General features: G+C 38.5%; 2 protein-coding genes across 6 annotated transcripts in view; one reads left to right on the top strand and one right to left on the bottom strand.

Moving 5' to 3' along the window:
* Window positions 1-472: 472 nt before the first annotated feature.
* Window positions 473-10325, top strand: mep1a.2 (meprin A, alpha (PABA peptide hydrolase), tandem duplicate 2). 2 transcript variants are annotated; one of them, XM_044168315.1, is made up of 14 exons: window positions 473-607; window positions 718-742; window positions 820-873; window positions 970-1007; window positions 1090-1165; window positions 1251-1368; window positions 1571-1746; window positions 3039-3260; window positions 3945-4091; window positions 5198-5413; window positions 5595-6041; window positions 7389-7562; window positions 7804-7971; window positions 9785-10325. In XM_044168315.1, exons 1-14 carry the CDS (start codon window positions 491-493, stop codon window positions 9835-9837), a joined length of 2031 nt encoding a protein of 676 aa, XP_044024250.1. In that variant the 5' UTR covers window positions 473-490; the 3' UTR covers window positions 9838-10325. The 2 variants fall into 2 exon arrangements, with proteins under 2 accessions (XP_044024250.1, XP_044024249.1); XM_044168314.1 differs by having other exon boundaries at window positions 7804-8008.
* A 155-nt stretch (window positions 10326-10480) lies between these two features.
* Window positions 10481-18782, bottom strand: part of adgrf3b (adhesion G protein-coupled receptor F3b) — a 29131-nt gene continuing 20829 nt past the window's right edge. For 2 of the 4 annotated variants that reach the window (XM_044168310.1, XM_044168312.1), the window contains exons 14-16: window positions 16859-17044; window positions 13526-14830; window positions 11499-12018 (exon numbers count right to left, since the gene is read on the bottom strand). In XM_044168310.1, coding sequence (XP_044024245.1) covers window positions 11857-12018; window positions 13526-14830; window positions 16859-17044 — 1653 coding nt within the window. In that variant the 3' untranslated portion in view covers window positions 11499-11856. Of the gene's footprint in view, window positions 10893-11449; window positions 12019-13525; window positions 14831-16858; window positions 17045-18782 lie in introns of those variants that run through there. The other 2 variants (XM_044168313.1, XR_006374836.1) reach the window with 2 other exon arrangements.

Here is an 18782-nt window from a genome sequence, read left to right as displayed (position 1 = left end):
TGTTCTGCTCCTCATTTATATCTTTACTCTCTAGCCAAGTACTTAATGCACACCTTGAAGGCATCATCGCTAATAAATCTCACATCACTACAGGAGGATTGAATGAACTGCACAAGCAGTTTCTTCCCTTAACCCAAAGAATATGGTTTTGACACAAATAGGCAGCCCCTCCTGTTCTGCATTGCAAGATTGCTTTCTGATGGACTAGCCTGCATGACTTGCTAAAAGACAACTGTCCCCAGCCACAGAGAGGTCAAGCCCATAAACATCATAATTGCCTGTTTTATTGGACTTAATATCAGTTCATATCAATCTGTTGATTCCGTTGCCTCTGTACAGGGTCGTCAGTTCAATGCTATCATCACCTGTACATGCCAGAACACCTGACAACATGTCAGTCGTATAAGAGGCAGTGAGGACATGTGTGAAATGCCTGTTACTCATTAAACACTATAATCCTGATCAAAGTTCCCCTCCAGCTGCTGTCTTTATGGGCATGTTTACACTGGCATCAGAGAAAAAACGTTCCTGTCCGGATAACGACATGGGTGCTGGAAACAGTTTTAGGAGGATTGCTGCGCTGATTGGAGTCTTTGTGGTTTTGACGGTAGGGATTTTTTAAAGTATTTGAAATTGAATTGCACAGAGAAACAGAAATAGATAGTAATAAAAAATAAAACAATTCTCTAAATTGAGACGTCTCTTTCTGTGTGCTAGGTGCAAGCTGTTCCGACACGTACCGGTCAGTTCCTATTAACTTCACTGATCATATGTACATAAAACAAGCTTGTTTGCTCTAACAATAAATGTATCTTCCAGGTGATAATGCAGATGCTGGGGAACTGACAGACGACATACTTGAGATCAATAGAGGTATACTTTTTAAGCTCTGTCTACTGTTGATACATGCACTGTGATTGTATGCTTTGTCATATTTGTGTATACTGAACATGTATTTCATATTTTTAGGGTTAAACCACCTGTTTGAGGGAGACATTGCTGGTAATGTAAGTATACAGACAGTCTGTAGAGATTTTGTTTGTCAAGAACTTAAAAGCATTTTCTCAGCACTTTCAATGTGTCTTGCAGCCCAGCAGAAATGCAATCCTTGATCAAACAAGAAGATGGAAGTTTCCCATCCCCTATATCTTAACTGATTCTTTAGGTACACTGTGCACAAAATAATACATTTCTACCAGCAAATAATTTGATTAATAGGTAAAACAATTAATTAACTTCCATTGTTCTAGAACTGAACGCTAAAGGTGTGATCCTCCAGGCATTTGAGGAATACCGTTTGAGATCCTGTGTGGACTTCAAGCCTTATGAGAGCGAGACCAGCTACATCTCCTTCACTAAGCTTTCTGGGTGAGCTGCAGTATGGCACGCTGACTCAGGAATGATCGGCTGTTGCACAACTTTATGGGCCATGCTGTCCAGTCATCATACTCAAGGCATTTAGAACAAAAGATTAGGAAATGCTGATATGATGAAATGCAATTTATAAGCTCAGTAACAGCATCGTAGGTTGATTGTATCGTCATTTGCATTTTCCATCTTATCAATTTAGATGCTGGTCATATGTTGGAGATGATAGAAAGGGCCAGAATGTGTCCATTGGGGCCAGGTGTGACACTAAAGCTATTGTGCAGCATGAGCTCCTCCACGCACTGGGCTTTTACCATGAACAGTCTCGCTCAGATAGAGACGACTATGTCAAAATCTGGTGGGACCAGATTGAAGAAGGTGGGTCACCGTTATTTTGATCTGCCCAGTTGCCTTAAATATTCAATTATAGTTTCTGTATATGTTGAAGAGCTTAATTTTAAGGCATTTATTTTAAACAAGACTAAAAGGTCCATAAGCATGTGTTACAGTTGGAATGTCGGGCAACAGGGAAAAGACCCAAATGCAGACAGGCTGAGCAGATTAAATTCCAATGAATATTTAATGAACTTGAATCAACAAAGGCTTACAGTGTAGTGATGAAGCAGGCAGAGAACAAAACCAGTGAAGGCAGTCCAAGAATTGCAGACAAATCTGATAGATAGAGCAAGCAAAAATCCAAAAAGTCTATGAAGCAGGCAAAATCCAAGAAACACTGTATAATACCAAAATAACAGGGAGAACACGGGGGCTGGTAAGACAAATAAAAGATGGCTCTATAACTTGAGGAGACAACACCAAACAACTAAGAACTAACCTTAAGGGCAGCTGAAGAGTCCAGGGAAAAAAATAAAGACATAAATCCCACTAAAGAAATCCAATAAAGAATAATCCACAAAGTATTCAAGGTATAAAGAGAAGGCAGGAACATGAGGAACAGACACAGGACTGGGGATCAAATGCAGACGACCTGACTGAAACAGACTAAATACACATTAACTAATGAAACACAGGTGACACAGAAAACAGGCGGGAAATTACACAAAGACAGGAAGTAAAGTACAAAACACATGAGGAGAGGTGAGTATTACAAAATTACAAACCAGAAATTACAAGACAGAAATATCTAAACACAAACCCAAAACCATGAGAGCATGCTAGCAGCTCTGTGAGGCTGTACTTAGGCCCAATGGTGCTTTGAGCTAAATGCTAATGTCAGCATGCTACCATGCTTAAAATGACAATGCTAATATGCTGATATTTAACAGGTATAATGTTGACCATATTCGCCATCTTAGTTTAGTGTGTTCGCATAAAAATTGCTTACTCTGGGTGAAATCATAGAATGTAAACTCCTCTATATGTCATTAAACTTCCCACAGTTTTATATTACACAGGCCATGACCTTGATGCCCTCAATGGTAGCTACAACCCTGGTTTTATTTGCAATGTGATCATAGTTGGTTGCAGGCTGTCTGCTTTGGGTTCAGACTGTGTCTTTTAATCTGTCATGCATTGCTAAGTTAGTTTCCAAAAACTACAATATAGTTTTTATAGCTATAGGGTTTATAATTTCTACATATACATATGTTGTGTGGTTGATCTGTTTTGAAGGAGTTGATAAACATGACAATGTTACTCTCTCCTCACAGGGATGGAGCACAATTTCAACAAGTATGAGGATGACTTTATCACTGATCTGAACACACCATATGATTATGAGTCCATCATGCACTACCGACCTCTGTCCTTCAACAAGAACGACAGCATCCCCACAATCACCACCACCATACCGTATTTTAATGAGGTCATTGGCCAGCGGCTGGACTTCAGTGCTGTAGATATCACCAGGCTTAATCGCATGTATGACTGTGGTGAGTGTCTCCTTTCGCGCCTGCCTGCTGGCACACTAGACCTGAAATACATAGATTTTCTCATCTTGAAGCTGCACTTTTAGACCAATAATGGATATATATATATATATATATATATATATATATATATATATATATATATATATATATATATATATATAATGTGAAAGGTGTCGCTTATAGTGACAAACCCACAGAGAATTATCACCTAGCTGTGTACCCTCAGCTTTACTGATTTTTTTTTTGTCTATTCTGGATTATTATTTTGGTTTTCAGGCCTGCAACTCAACCTCATTTCCAGCTAGCAAACAAACTCTAATAAACCTACTAGCTACTCCATGCCCAGCACCAAATGGCAGACAGACAAAGTTAGCAACTAGCTGGTGAACGTGAATTTAGCAGCTGAATTATATGATAATGACAACCCCAAATTCATGCTAATGTTGCTCTGTGTCTACTGAATGTGCAAAATGAAAAAAAAAATTGTTTGCTAGCACATTAGACATATCCACTTTATAAGGCAATACATGTGCTTTAGAGTCACACTAGAGATATTTTTATATAAAAATCCCACTACTACTTTGTAGGTCCTCCATTTTTCCTCAATCAAATTCAAGCACGTGCTCCTCTCTCTGTAGAGCTTTAAGCTTTGTAGGTTGACTGTTGATAACTGTCCTGTTCCAGCCAACACACACACTCTCCTGGACCAGTGCTCCTTTGAGCTGATCAACATCTGTGGAATGATTCAGAACGAGGAGGACAACGCAGACTGGGTCCAGACACTAAACAGTCCAGCTGATACAGATCACACCCTGGCAGGACGCTGCAGAGGTACTGAGCAAATTCCATACATCATATGCAAAGGTATACTGTACTAAACATAAATCTCAATTACATCTTCAAAGAAAACACCTTGTAATCAAATAAATTGTGACAAAAAAGTGTCACACACTCCAACTCCACATGGAGACTGTTAGATTTGTATTTATTTGATGATGAAAAAGGGGAGGGTGATGCTGAAGGAAGGGTAATCTCAGTTTTTTGTAAAAAAAAAAAAAAATATTTACATCAAGATAGTTATGACAAAAACATGCCTTTTGCATAGCCAACAGTCACCTAGTCTTTATTCTGCATTGTAAGAACTACAGTAAAATTAAATGTATCATATGGAGTCTAATATAATGCATATTCAGCACAATTTGTTATATTTACCATAGGTTTGGCAAATGCTAAAATTATATTATATACTATATACTATATATATTATGTACAATTGGGGCAAATTAAAAATTATTGTTTCATTAACATTTTAAGCTTGAAGTCGGGTTGAAAGGGTGTTGAAGTCAAGGGGAGGGTCCAAATCAAATTAATATGCCTGGGGAGAGTCTTGCTATTTTGAAAATTCAAACATAAGGTTCCCCACCCCAATAATTTTACACAGTCCCCAAAAATGATAATACATATCAGTACAGTAATTGTCAAAATAATGTCTCAGGAATAGGTTAATAGACAAACATAAAAAAAGCTGATCATTTTAAAATAAACATCATTAATAACTTAATCTGAATGCCCAACGGTACAGAAAATATTTTAAAGTGTATATTTAATCCATGAGGTGACAAAGTGTTCCCTCTAAAAAAGCAACAAAATGCACACTAAATTATTCATTTTTACTTATAACAGCATATAGCCTCAATGCCCTGTTGTTGAATTTATTCAGATATAATGTAACAGAATAGCAGGTAATTAGATTAAATCTGAGTGACTTACATAAATGAATATCTTGTTTAATATTGGCTAAAATCTCGATCAGTTTCTTTTCTTACCACACTATCATGTAAAATGCTTCTTAGCTTTTTAGCCATTTGGATAAATACTGAATTCATTACTATAACTCAGTTAAGAACATATGTACCAATGGCCGCTTCTCTTTTTAGATTCTGGCTACTTCATGAAGTTTGACACATCTTCCGGCGCAGCTGGTAGCAGTGCCTTACTGGAGTCACGTATCCTCTACCCCAAGAGAGACGAGCAGTGCCTGCAGTTCTTCTACAAGATGACCGGAGCAGCTGGGGACAAACTGGTGATATGGATCAGGACTGATGATGGGACAGGGACTGTACGCAATGTGAAGAAGATACACACCATTACAGGTATTTTTTTTATTCATATGTCAGTATAGAATACACTGTCTATTAATCAATGCATATTAAAATGTTGTCACTGCAACTGTTTTTCTATCCATGTAGTGGGTGAGTTTATTGCATGATTGTGAGACTAATATAAAACACTCCCTGTAGTATTGAGCAGGCTATAATACTTTTTGTCTTTCAGGGGATGGAGATGCTGCCTGGAAAATAGTCCATGTGACTCTTAAGGTGACAGAGAAGTTCCGCTATTTCTTCCAAGGCATCATAGGATCATCCAGGTCCTCGGGCGCCATCCTGATCGATGACATCACTCTAACTGAGACCGTTTGCCCCAGTGCTGTCTGGCAAATCCACAACTTCACCAACGCTCTCGCCACCATTCCTCTTGGTAGTCCAGTTAAAAGCAAGTGCTTCTACAACTCAGAGGGCTACTCATTTGGTATCAGTGTTTACCCAAATGGAAAAGAGAGTGCCTACCCAGACTATGTTGGCATGAGCTTGCACCTCTGCAGTGGGGAAAATGATGCAGTGATGGAGTGGCCAGCCAAAAACAGGCAGGCAACCATCGCTGCCATGGACCAGGACCCCGATGTAAAACTGAGGATGTCTTCAACAAGAAGCTTCACCACAGGTAGGCCCACGTTACTGCCATTTAGGACACTTGCGGGATGGTTTAGCTAAATTACAGCTAGTAGTATACAGTATAGTCATTCAGATAGTTTGGGTTTTATTTACCCAGGTTTAGAGATTTCTGCAAAAAATTCTGCATAAACTACAGTTTAAAAAATTCAGCAACATTTCTTTCCGGTGTCAAAACACTTGTGATTTCAAGCAAAACACTGGGGATATGTTTTAAAATGCGCTTACCATTACCATCATTACCATCGCCAAATCACCAGGACTGAAATCTTGGATTTTTACAGTCCTCATTTCATGTTGTCAGAGATCAAAATTACAGAAAGTACTGGTGCTGCATCCATCTAGTATAACAAAATAGAGGAAACATGACAAATTCAGTTCTTCATTTAAGCCAAAGGGCTCCACTGTGTTAAGAGTGTGAATCCAATATGCCTCTCTGCACAGCAGTGAGTTGATAATGTTTCCAACTCAAGGAGAGGGTGAACGTTTTTCTATTCCCCAGAACTTTATTATTTTAGTTAGCTTTCTGTCCTCAAACTGAGAAGCACCTGATTCAGCTGTATATTGCTCGCAGAGAACCCTGTTTCATTGCAAATATTGCTTATTGCTGTGCAAATAGTCAACTGTAAGCTAACAACTGCTTGCTAACATGTTATTGCTAACCATAGTGTAGTTTGTTTTATGTGCTTTTCTTCTTATATCAAAACATTATTAGTTAAATCTGCATTGACTGATTTTGCAGCCACTTGGGGGCAGCAGAAACAAGCTGTAAAAGTAACACTGTCATATTGTCACTTTATAAAGTTAAGTTAAATAGTTGACTATAAATACATAAAGCAGACATGGAGCAACATTAGCATTCATTTGGAGTTGGAGTGTCACCTGATGAATGTAAAAAAAAAATGGTAAAATTGCTGCCCATGAAACCAAAACACTGAGCTGAAAGACGCTATACAATGAAGCTCAGTAGAATATGTGTTCTTCATTATGAGCCACCCCTTTTACATACACTTAGTCATTTGATCCATTGTTAATATAAAAATATTAATTATAACAGGTTTAAACATCTTGTACAGCAATTTCCTAACCAACAAAACCATCACATTGTATCTCCAATTGTATCCCCTCTTCTCCTCCTATCATGTGCCATGCATATGGTACTACATTTTGTGTGGTTCACCTTTGAAATCTCTTGCTTGTGTCCTGGTCCATGTAATTTATTAATATAGAAAATCCATAATTTTTGAAGACCCTCATTTTTTGCTTGTTCTAACCAAACCAACCATAAATATGTGGAATTCAGAAATAACATGTTTTTATCTTTACTATACCCCCCCAGACACTAGTGCCCGCTGGAACAAACCAACAGCTACTTCAGGAACAGTGTGGGATGCCAGCTGCCAGTGCTACCGCGGTCAAGACTTTGGCTGGAGCACATTCATTTCTCACAAGCATCTGCACAGGAGGAGCTTCCTCAAGAACAATGACCTTATCATTACTGCTGACTTCAATGGTAAGAATCAGAAATATCAGCTCTTCTACCTGGCTGTACTGTGCTGATACACATAGTCTGCCAAACAATAGCTAATTTTCTGCACAAATTCTACCACCACTTCATATAGTTCATATAGTTAGTTATAGTTCACTTCAGATTCCCTGTCTCCCTTTTCTCTTACATATTAAAATCTTGCCATGTTAGCGTTAACTAACATTTTTATTTATTTAACATTTTTATTACCCTATTGTTTCATTAGATTTGACCCACCTGATCAAGACTGAGGTGCCTGTCAAACCGGCTGCACCAAGTAATGACATCACAGATGAGAAGCCAGTCAGCAAGGTGGAAATGAGACTGGAGGCTCCAAAACACAGAGAAGCACGTGCAGCCAACCCCTGTCATCCCAACCCTTGTTTTAATGGAGGTGTGTGTGTGGAGAGTGAAGGGAAAGCCTCATGCAGGTGTGTGTTTGTGTTTGCAGAGGTGGATATACAGGACATGTGTATTTGCATTACCAAATACACATTACATTTTTTGAATTGTGTGAATTTGGAATTTTTTGAGAATTGGGGATATTTTGGCCACTCCTCATTCCAAAAGATATAAATTTAGATCCTTCCCATGCAAATTGTTTTTACATTAATACATTTTGAAAGTATTCTTTAATATGTGTACACAAGATAAGTGTTAGAGAGCCAGCACAACAGACTAGCCTTGTTTATCAGAGTGTTGAGTATTTGGAAATTTTAATTCTGACGGACTTGACAGTTTGAGTCGAGCAGAGAGGTTGTATTAGGCCATGTGTAGCTCTGGATGAGTCTGTTATACAAACCAACAGCAAAAAACCAAACAAACAAAGCCAGCGGTGATGCTGATGCAGCGGATTGTGAGCTGAAGTTAAACACACCGATCTCTCGGCTATAGCAGTCCTTCCTGCCCAGTCTGTTTGCTGCTCCTCTCTCAGTCACTTCTCCTCCAGACCTCACTTTGCTGCCAGAGTGTCGGGTCGGGTATCTGCATGGCGGGCTGCCACGCACTGGCACACTCCACCAGCACTCTACACACTGGTCTGGAGCTGGGTCCGGGTCCAGCCTGCCTTACAAAGAGTCTTTTTTTTTTTTAGATCTGGCTTCAAAAAGGATCAAATGCAGGTATCGTTTGACTGGAGACATTTTGTTACTACTTGGCACTTGGAGTTATTTCATTCGATATCTTAAAGGTATTGAGTACTGACCCGGCCCTACAGACTAATGCTAGACTAATGCTAAGCACCTACATCAGGCTTGCACCCACAAGTGTTTAAAGAGTTAAGTGTGAAGATCAATATCACTCTGTGTAAGTATGGAGCTTGAGCCAGGAGTCAATTAGCTTAGTTTAGCAAGACTGGAAGCAAAGGAAAACTGTTAGCTTGGTTCTCTCCAAAGTTAAAAAATATGCCTACCAGCACATTTAAAGCTCAGTAATTAATACAATTCCTCAGCATGACTTTGGCAATTAGTGGCATTGGTTTTATGGGTAGTTACATGCATCAGCTATTTCTTAGTAACAAAAGCTAGAAGCAGTGACTCTTGGAGTCTTGTCATCATCATGAGGTTGATGCATGGGAGTGTTGGGTGGAAGATAAACTTGTGTATCAAGATTAGTTACAGCATGTAACTCAAGAGATGCAACATGTTAATCTGTGAGCTTTAGGGGTGCTGGTAGGTGGATTTTTAAACTTTTGAGCCTGGCTAGCTGTTTCCCCCTGCTTTACAGTAAGTCTTTATGCTATGCTATGCTAAGCTAAGCCAATTGCTTACCATCTTAGTATTATACTTAATGCACAGACATGAGAGTGGTGTCGATCTTCTAATCCAGTCTTCGAAAAGAAAGCAAACAATCGCATTTCCCAAATTGTCAAACTATTCCTCTAAAGTCTCACAAAGCAAGATTTCATGTGAACCAACCTATTTTATTCCCAACAAAAATCCCATCTGTGTCTCTGTTACAGAGTAGGGTTTACTATATTTTCTAATGTATACACCCTATTTATCTAAATTGAATACGGTGTTTGGTATATACAAATCGCTGCCCACTGCTCAAGTTAGTCTTGCTAGCCAGGTGACACAGGGCTAATTCAGTGGCCAAAAAGAACCAAAAGTTTAGCATGTGTATTTGTTTGGACAGTACAGTTTAAAGCAATTACTAATGCTTCAGGAAATAATGTATTATAATAATAAAAAATGTCTTTTTTTCAGGTGTGCATCAAGCCAGACTACCTACTACACTGGTAAGAGGTGCGAGGAACTGAACATAGACAGAAGCATTCTGGGAGCGCTGGTTGGTGGTGCCGCGGGGACGGTAGTTCTGACGCTGGCCATTTTCACTGTCATCAGGAGAGCTCAGTGAAACACATTTCAGAGGAATAATATGTCCTCTGCATTCATTCAGCAGTGAAATCACAGCAAAAATTATTCCTGTCCCTCAAACTAACAACATTTTTCAGGAGGGTATTATCAGTAGTTTTGTGTGTCCTTAGCTTGTCTTGCATATAAAAAAACGTGTAGTCTGGTAAATTAATTCTGTGATGAAAAATGTATAGTTTGGATTGAAATTTCTCAATCATGGACAGTGTAATGAACAAAAAAATATATTCCTTGTTTTTATTTATTCCATATTTCATATATATATATATAATTTAGATACATAGTGGTTAGGCACACATAGTATACAGGCTATGGTTCATGTCAAATAGTGTACATTTACAGACTTTCCTTTTAAATAAAATTATCAAACCAAGGCAAAATTTCTATTTTGTTCTATATACAGTCAGCACTTACAATCTGGGTGTAGAGAATGCACAACATCAAATATAGTGGTCAGTATGGATCTAAAGCCTCTCCTTAAAGCTATACAGTGACAGTTCAGTATTGTGTTGGCACTTACAATGCAAATCAAACAAAATCTGTATCTGCTTTACTCTTAAGAAAAACATTAGTGTCCAAATGTAAGTATTAACTAGATTAACATATTACTTCCTGGAACAGGATTTGATTCAATGTGAAATCTTTGTCAGCCTCAGCTGAGGATGGTGACAGTCATTGCTAGCACTTCTACTAATAATGGTTAATTCTATTAAATCAATACATATTATCAAAACATCAGTGTTCTATTTAATAAGATTTAGTTAACAATTAACCTGGTTTTAGGACAACCTTATAGTTCCTAGACAGTTACAAAGGTGTAGATACATTTGTAACTGTCTATGTAACTCTAATCTAACACAAATCAAAATCTAAGACGTGTTCTCTTGTTGGCTGCAAGTGGAGTTGCATACATGTGAGTTGCTTTTTCCATCTTCACAATCTGAAATGTAGAGATGAGCAAGTTTTTAGAACATTTATAGAGTGGATTCATAAACTCACAAAATATATTTTCTGCTTACATGGGGCGCAAAACTGATTAGATGCAATTTAAACTGACAGACCCATTTCATGTAACTTGGCATAACCTGTTAAGACGCTGGTTGATATGGTTACTGCGGCAGCATTTGCCACTGACCCTTGTGTGACAAACTGTATGACATGCATCATACTGGCAGCAGTGTACAGTTTGGAGATTTATTTTGTTTGGTTGTTTTATTGTTTAGATTAGATAGATTCATCAATCTAACATTTAAAAGGAGAGTACCTACTTTGGTTAACCTAAATACTTAAAGCTCTGTTTTGATCAACGCAGAGGGTAATCAGGTTTCAAGACAGCAGGTCAGCAGTGTTCTGTAGAGATGCTGGTGCAGCAACCCAAGCACAACCAGTAGCTTTACAGGCTGAAATGTAATGCTTATTGAAATGGAAATTGAAGATGCAGCAAATGTATGGAAACAAGTAAAAAGGAGACTATTAATGAAATAATATCAGACTAACCTCAGTCTTCATTTGTCTTTTGTGTATGTGACTGAAGTCATATTCTTCATGCTCTTACTTTTTCCTTTTGATTTTGCCTGAGGGTAGAATCAAACAGAGCTATGATGCATGTTTTCATCATTTTATGGTGTAATTCTGGATAGACCTTATTGGTAAACTTACCATTATGAGCTTTAACAGTTCCTCCCGAACCTGAAAATAATAACACAAAGACATTGCTTAAATATTGCATAAATTGGACAATTGGTGCTGTAAATACTAAACAACATAATTATTGGTGACATTTTTGGGCCCTAGTGTAATTTTTTTGTTGGCCCCCCAGGCATCAAACCCATGCCTCCTAAGGCATTAACGCAGTGTTGCAGTCTTGGTGTATTATTCTGCTTGATTTAGTCATTTTAGCTGTTTCAAAGTATTTTCCTGCTTATGACAACTGGACATTTGAGAGAGTTGCAGTAAATCAGTGAACACATTGACACTGACAGAGCATGATGGATATCTGCCCATTGATAAAATGATAAACCTACCTTTTGCTCTGCAAAAAACCCTGTTAGCAAAAGGAGAAGGCCCTGCAAGAGAAGAGATGATGTGTAACAGGTTTCAAACTGTGTTTTTATGCAAATATTTCTCGTCTGAATTTCATTCATATTCAATCTGTATTAGCTGTTTGTATCCAATGACAACATTTTGCACCACAAAGTAATCTGATGTTCATACAGGGCAATAAAGACTACAGTAAGGGTGTGGAGATTGGGGTCGGGATTGGTATCTAAATATGTGCCTTCAACAATGGTGGCCCACATTTTAGTGATGGGAATTACAGGTCTTTGAAGGGATCTTATGGTTCCATTCCTTTCCGAGAGCAGCTTATCCTTCTTTTTCCCCCTTTTTTTAGAGGGTGGGGGTTACTAGATTTATCTGTGAAATAATCACTAAGATAATGATAGGTTAAGATTTGGATCAGATTCAAACTTAGACATCCCACCAATATAATTTAATTTTGCATGTGTGGACTAGGTTTAGCAGCACTAAATTACTCATGTTGCCAGACCTAATGTCAACGATCTGCATTGTAAACATTACACAAGTTGATGCCATATCCCTCTGCTTTGTCAGTGAATTTACTACTTTGAATTTACTGCTGATGCGACACCAGCGTACGCCGGTATAGTAATCAAGTGGACCCACTATCGCGCTGTGTTTCGCAGACAGTTTGTGACTAGAGTGGTAACGTTACTCGTACACTTCTCATGTAAAGGGGAGTGGATTTAGGGCAGGCAGGGAAATTTGGGCACAACGATAAAAAGAACGGCTCTCACCAAGTACGTCTCGGTTCCTCTCATTCATACCAAAGATGGGTTGAAAAGAATGGGATCATTCCAGAACCTAACATCACTACCAAATATATATTTAACCATATTGTTCCCTTACTTTAAGTGTTAGTTGCCTAACCATACCTTTCCCTTATCCATGCATGGCAATTATATGTACATCGGTATTGTTGGATCACCCATTACAAATTCTAGTAGTTTGGCAGTGAGCTATTAAAAATTGTAAGCAGTTAGCTTTTGTCACTGAATATAATTTGGTCTTTGCTGAAACGTACAATATCAACTAGGGATGCACCGATCCAATCTGCCAATATTGACTATAATAAGCTGTTGAGGTATCGGCTATGATTTGACCGATCCATATTAAATATAATTTCTTTGTCAAAATCAATGTGCATTCTGTTTCTGCTTTTCATAACATTCATTAAAAATGTACTCCAGTAATTTAGCATTGCACTCTATAACAATGGCAGACTCACAATTGACAGTTTTAGAAAAGATAAAAATCGATGCAGCATAATCAGAGATATCGTCTTTTTTATTCCATGCATTCTTTTTCCTTGTCAAAACGATCCACAATGTAACTCGAACACAGACACTTCGGTTGGATGCTTAAACGCTAGTAGCGGCTAATGTAGGCTCGAGCCGCTAGCCTCAAGCAGAGGAGCGGGCTACAGAGGTCTGGTAAGCTCACTTCTTTCTACTGTAACTCCACACCCCCAGATTTTTTTCATTTTCAAATTACCTGAAAGGAATTGAGGATGGTGAAAGTGTAGTTAGCAAAAGTAAACATGGGATCATCCTTTTTCAATAAGAGCAAAGCAAAGCCAAAAACCCATGTTACTCCAAAGACAGGCGTTAGAAAAACCACCACTTTAAGGATGCTTTTTGCTGTCTCCTTGTCATCTGCCTTGCTGCTGTCAGGGACCGAGGACTTCAACAGAGTAATGATGACGACCACCATGGAAAAGAGATTTGTCAAAATAACAGTTCCCACAGGAAGGAGGAAAGCATGCATGGACCCCTCCAAGAGTTTTTCATAAACTAACCAGCATATTTTTGGATCATGGTAGGGCTTGTTGGTGTATTTGCAATATACATAGCTGGATCCCACTATTAGGATTGGGCAAACATAGCCTACGATGCTGGAGAGGAACATGAAGACTCTTTTCCTCAGCGGGCTGAAGACAAAGATGAGCTGGTGGACGAGCATGACACTCATGCACAGCATCCAGCTGAACATGGCTAAGAAAAACAGGTGTTTGCATATGGTCAGAACTAGGCACCAGGTATCACTAAGAGTCTCACGAGAGGTGGAAGCGAAGAAACTGCAATCAGCAAGCAAGAGGAACATGGCAATGTTCACCAGAGCTGTGTGACGGAAATGTGAAAGGTTGCTCTTGACCACTGCTGACCACACTAGAGACTCAATGATGAGGAAGATCAGCAAGGAGCAGATGGACACACCCAGGCCCACATTGGTAATTATATCTAGGACTTCAGTAGATATATCATGCTTGGCCATGAGGACAGAGAATGAAGTCAGGTGGTTGCACTCACAGAGTGTATGGTTGCTATCACTAGTTTTGACAATGCATCCTGCATCTGACCAATCCATCTTTGTGATGTTCCAAAAGACGCAGAAAGGTTTAGTGGGCTTCAGTTGCTCCGTGGGGAAGTCAAGCATAATTTTTAAAGATGAATCACTGTTGTCCTCTAGTGTGGCCGATACTAAGAGGCTGGTAGGCACTGTTTTGCCGAAGCTGTTTCTTAATTTATTCATTAGATTTTTCACAGCAATAGTTTTCATTATTCCAGTGGTTTTGTTCAGATTCACGCCAATGTCAAACACCGACACATTGCAGTCATTACTTGAGCAAAATTTGAACTCTAAGTTTTGACTGTTCATTCCATTGCAGTTGTTGACCTTGATATTCTTCACCAGACCCTCCACAGAGTGAAGGTAATTTGATGACATGTTGTGAACAGTAGACTGGTTGACCCCATCCCAGGTCTTGTTCAACATACTGCTTGCTGCGGTAATAAAATTCTGAAACAGAAGAATAAAAAATAAATAAATCAACAGGTAATCAAAAAAATTTTATCTAGGGATATTCCAAGCCGATCCTAAGCATTCATATCCGTGCAAATCCAGTCATAATTTAATGGATTGGTGTCAGCTAAAATAAAGCAGATCATAATCAAGTCCTTTCTTTACTTTGCTGTGTTTTGTCCACATCAGCCTGCTAGTGTTACAGTGCTGCTCTCCTATACCACAGCCTACAGTTCCATCATTTCACTGCATATGCAAATGAAAACATTAGTGTGTGAATGTGAAAAAGTATTTGGGCGCATCAGTGCGAGTGACTCTGAGGTTGCCAAAATGTACAGATTTGCTAAGCTCCGACTATTTATGTACTGTACTCAGTGAAAGATTGCTTGAGAGGGAAGAACTCTCACAACCGGGAGTGGACTGAATGTTTCTGTAGTTCTAACAAATCCAACAGAGTGATACTCTGTGATTCTCTCTAACGGTATGTGTCACGTCAATTTTAGGAGTTGGAACTTCCCAATTAAGCTTTCCTTCATGTCATATGCAAAATGTAAACTTAGTTTTAAATCAGGACCATCAGTATTTGTATCTAGTAGCTTGTGAAAAATAAGGTGTGTCAGATTGGTACGCTACAGCTGCTCAGTGTGTCAAATGTGTCAATGTTAAAGGACGTGGATTGGGATCTGGGTAAAAAAAAAAAAAAAAAGATTTGGAAATCCTTAATTTTATCATTGGGTTAAGGCCTTGCTTAAAGCCCTCCAGTACATTTAGTTGCCAGAACTCAGAATCACCTCCAGGTGGTAGATTTTGGAAAAGCTAGCTCAATGGGACTGAAGGTAGCTGAGAGATACTAGTCGGAGCAAATTCACATCTGGTAAAAAAAATCATCCAAAATCAAGACAAATCTTGAAGCCTTATATGCTGAATTTTCTCAGCCCATAGAAGAGCTATATGTGAAAACTATGTATAGCTTTAGAGGACATAGACCTTTGTAAGAACTCCACCTGTATTAATTTGTAAGCACACATTTAAAACGCAATCTATGGAAGTAAAACTGCACATTTCAACCAAAAAATGACTTATTGTTTTTGATGCTTTTCCCAATTTTGGGGCCTTGTCATGGAGATAATTTAGTTGTTATGAAGTGACCTAAGTATGGATATTTGGGAAACAGGTGGTCATATGGTGTGTGCAATGACTAGTTTTGATCTGGTGTTTACAGACAGCTTATGCTGACCCCAGCCATGATGTTGTGCTCAGGGTAGAAGGGTCGTCAGAACTGATATTTTCTGCTGTAAGCGGTGGTTAGAGTCTAAAATAAGATATAGGGCTGTGTGAGTAGTACCCAAAGTGGTACTGTGGCATCCTGGGTTGGCTTAAACACAGGCCAAGGGTGCCACAAGATTTACTTCCATTTTTGTTACTATACATTTTTAATAATGTTTCAAGAGACTTTGATGAAATGCTGATACATCTCAGCCCTCAACACAGTTTGAGATGATTGAACCTGAGCCGACCAAAATAACTAAAATCACACTGTACAGCAAAAGCTACTTGGCTTATGACTTTTCAGGGAAGCTAGGTGTCCCACATCTGTATGCCTTATCTGCAGGGAAAAGCTATCAAGTAAAGGTGCCAAGTAAAGCTCAAGAGCTACCTTGAGAAAAAACACTGTGGTCTTTATGCTCCTGTCAGCCTTAACATGAACACAGGTGTCTAGGAACGGCAGCTTACCATCCTCTTCCTGTTCACATGTGAACATGAATGTATGAACAACATACAACCACCTGTTATCACATACTGAGGTCACATGATAACAACTAAACCCTCTCAGTGACAACTGAGCAACACCATCCGCTGAGGAAGGCCACAAGATTTTGTTAAAAGCTTCTGAAAAAACAAGTAGCCTACATGGGACCTTTTGTTTTAAAACGAACGGTCAAGAATGAACCTTCAAGCTCAAAACTCCACATGTATTACAGTAAAGTATTACAGTAAAGGTAATAATAATCAACAGGGCCTTACAGGAAAGACATCCTCTTGCAAGACAATAGTATTCGATGCAATGGCCATCACACCAAGAATGTTGATAGAAGCGATAATGTCAGCCATAGTATCGCTGGAATCAGAATCGAGTGTAGAGCTGTTTTTAAGTCCTTCAAATATATCCATGGCCACAGCCTGAGTAGCCCCTAGTCCCTTCAGGAAGTTCTAGAAACAAAAAAACAGTATCTCCATGTAACAGTGTACAAAAGCACAAACATGACATATTACATCCCCACACAAAATGTTGATGGGGTCCAAACAGTTGTGACCTTGGAATTATAAGGTTCCATCTGTGATCTGAGTGGTTTTGAGATACTGGAGATCAAGTTTTCACATCCCAGCAGCAAAACTGGCATACAATAAAGTTCTAATTTGTTGTTCAAAATAACTGGTATCCTAAAGACACTCTAAATATATATAATTCTAAAGTCGTATTAGAATTTTAATGGGAGTTTCAAGCTCATGTGGACAAACAGAACCTTGTAATTCTGAGAACTAATTTTTCTCTTGGAATTATAAGATTCTATCTGCTAAGGCTTTACACAAATCAGTGATTTTGTTGGAAAAAGTAGACAGTTTGATCTCACTTTGTTTCAATACACAAAGTCAATGTATTAAGTACTGAAGGGAGTTACAATAAGATACTGTATTTGGGCACAGACTTTGCTACATCCAGAAGGGCTTAGTCAAGGGACTTAGTTGCAAGTTGACTTAGTCAACCCTTCTGGATATACTATGAACAATTTAGCTACATGTTTTAAATTTGGTCACATCAAAGACTTCCACTGGCAGATTTGAACTAATAATACAGTTCATAAAGTGTTACTATCAATGCAAATGAAAACAATGAAAAAACATTTAAAAATGTTTCTCTGCTAATTTGCTAACTCATGTCTTTTCTGCCCCCAAATGTACTTCTACTTTTTGCCTGGACAAGATCATGTCATCACTGCCTGAGTCTGAGCTCTGAATACAGTAATTGTCATCACTGTGTCTGCTGCAGTACACAAGTTATAAACATGCACAAACCCAGTAAGGGGCATGGTAGTTAGCATCAGATCACTAAAATATTCAGCAATTACCTAGCCAGAAAACCGGATTTTTTCTCAGATTCCTACATATTAAAATGTTGGCCTCCATTGCAGTAATCTCTGAAGTAGTCATAGTAACATGAGTTACTAATATTAAATCTTGCTAACAAACATGAGCATGGTACTTAATGGTAAAAATCCACTATTCACCAAGTTCAAATAAGATACAAAAATACTCTCAACATTAGCATCATTCATAATGTTTTCATAAAACCATCAATTTTGAGTAACATCTTAATGATCTTGTAAGCTAATTTAACACCAGTCTCAGAGCAGTGAGGTGACACAGTAAAGAGACAAAACTTCAAGCACTGATAGGCCATCTGCAGTTAGTAGAACGTTATAGAGAACTGACTGACCTATTCTCTTGTCAAATGTTAGGGCCATTAATGCATTAATGCATACAAGTCAAAATAAACTGTTAAACTGTTAAAAACTTAGAACAGATAGAACCTTATAATTCTTAGGTCATGAGCAGAGATGGGCAGTATTTCAATGTAACAAAATACTTTAAGAGCTTGTATTTTTGTATTTGAAATACATTAATTCATGTCATTTTATTCTCAAAAAAGACTGTGCAACACTAAGCTTAATCACAGTCTTTGGCAAAATGCAAGTGAATCACGTGGCATGTCCTGCCGGGTCCCTCAACGCGCTCATTGTGAACTACCGTATTTCATTTGTGTTCCTTGTGACCAGTAGCTTAAGGAAAGAAGCTGCTTTGGTATTTGTTGCAAATTTCCCCTAAGATAAAGGTATGTAATCAAAATATGATCAGATATTGCATGCTAAGGTAAGCTTACTGAATGACA

This window comes from Siniperca chuatsi, linkage group LG16 (assembly GCF_020085105.1).
Source record: "Siniperca chuatsi isolate FFG_IHB_CAS linkage group LG16, ASM2008510v1, whole genome shotgun sequence".
NCBI lineage: Eukaryota > Metazoa > Chordata > Actinopteri > Centrarchiformes > Sinipercidae > Siniperca > Siniperca chuatsi.
The sequence above is the reverse complement of the archived record's forward strand: the minus strand, read 5'-3'. Positions and strand labels throughout refer to the sequence as shown.